We start from the raw sequence: 1,478 nt of genomic DNA on the forward strand, positions 1-1,478 counted from the left end.
ATTAGTGGCTCTTGAACTCTGGAGCTCCGTAGCAGAGTTATAGTTTAGTAGTTATATACTCAACGTTGAAAACAGATGTGGTCTGAGACTTATGGAACTTAGAGTTGGACTTTCTGCTGTGTAACTGTGTGTTGTTGAGCTGTCGTGTGTTACTGACTTGTTCAGTGCGCTCTTGTTCATCCTCTGCTCCTCGTTGTCAGCAAACTGACCCTCAGAGTTAATCTTCTTCTCCCAGAACGTCTTAATGTGCAGCCGGTCATGGATCAGAGCCGCACTCATCTGCAGAAACACAAAACTCTCAGTGACGCTGTTCAACCGAAGGAGAACGACCAGCTCCTAGAAATCAACTCAACAGCAAAACAAAACCATGATGAACAGACGGACGGAACTTAGGAGAATTGTCTCCAGAGTTTGTGTTTCACAGCTGAACAACTCAGCAGCAGGTTTTCTGCACAGACTCGTTCACAGCATCAGATCCTCCTCCTGGTTCAGGTGAGAGGGGGGGCAGCCGGGTGCAGAGACAGAGACAGGAAGTGACGTGTGACCTCTGAGGTCACGTGATCATGTTGACATCACAAACTCTGGTGCAAACATCTTCCGGAGCGCACGTCTGAAAATGGCTCGTGAGTGTTCGAGTGTGAGCGCGGCAAAGTGGGCACTGACTGCAGTTTTCAAAATGGCCACCGGTGTCATTGATAACAAAGGTTTTTGTAAATGTTACTCACAGAACATTTTCTCCAGAAATCAATGAGACATTAATTTAAATGAGGCAGTTTATCGACAAAAGAAATAGACTGGAGTCAGAAAAAAAGAAAAGCAGCTATGAGATTAGTTTTGCTGAGGTTAGCCGTGGCTATCGGAACTTAGCATTAGAGCTAACTGTGGCTCAACAGTTAAATAAACTAAAAACTAAACTAAAAAATACCTTGAGCTGTAATTAGCACACAAACACTGTGTTTTGGTTGAACTACAAATTAAAAGTTTTTTTTACAGAAAGTTCACATTTCTTTTTTATCTTGTGAAACATGCGTCAGAATTTATAACTCAAATTTTAGTCAACGTGAAGTTTCTGCATTTTGTCTTTATATATATATATATATATATAACATGTATCCACAATATTTCTTGAGCTGAACTGAATCCGACTGATATTATTTTAAATTCACCTTCTGAATTACACCTTTACACTTTTCACTTTCACAGTTTTAAGTTTCAAACTCAGTCGACCTGAAGTTAGAAAAGAAATTCAACTTCAAACCAACACTTTGAAAAGACTTCTGCATCAGATCTGAATAAATATTCAAATAGAAAAATGTTAAAAAGAGGTTTGATGAGAATAATTTATATATAAAAGAGAAAACAAACCTTTGTTCAGACCTTCAGCCGAGCGTCCGTCAGCCTCCCAGGGTGTGTGTGTGTGTGTGTGTGTGAGAGTGTGTGTGTGTGTGCGTGTTACAAATGAACTCTGCTTATGTACC

At 40.2% G+C, this 1,478-nt stretch overlaps 1 protein-coding gene across 1 annotated transcript in view; it reads right to left on the reverse strand.

The window, feature by feature from the left end:
• The window catches only part of LOC117768374 (protein FAM240C), a 9,117-nt gene extending 7,639 nt beyond the window's left edge, over positions 1–1,478 (reverse strand). The window contains exons 1-2 of the mRNA XM_034596658.1: positions 1,366–1,478; positions 158–279 (exon numbers count right to left, since the gene is read on the reverse strand). Coding sequence (XP_034452549.1) covers positions 158–279 — 122 coding nt within the window. The 5' untranslated portion in view covers positions 1,366–1,478. The remainder of the gene's footprint in view (positions 1–157; positions 280–1,365) is intronic.

This window comes from Hippoglossus hippoglossus, chromosome 9, assembly GCF_009819705.1.
Source record: "Hippoglossus hippoglossus isolate fHipHip1 chromosome 9, fHipHip1.pri, whole genome shotgun sequence".
NCBI classification, from domain to species: Eukaryota; Metazoa; Chordata; class Actinopteri; order Pleuronectiformes; family Pleuronectidae; genus Hippoglossus; species Hippoglossus hippoglossus.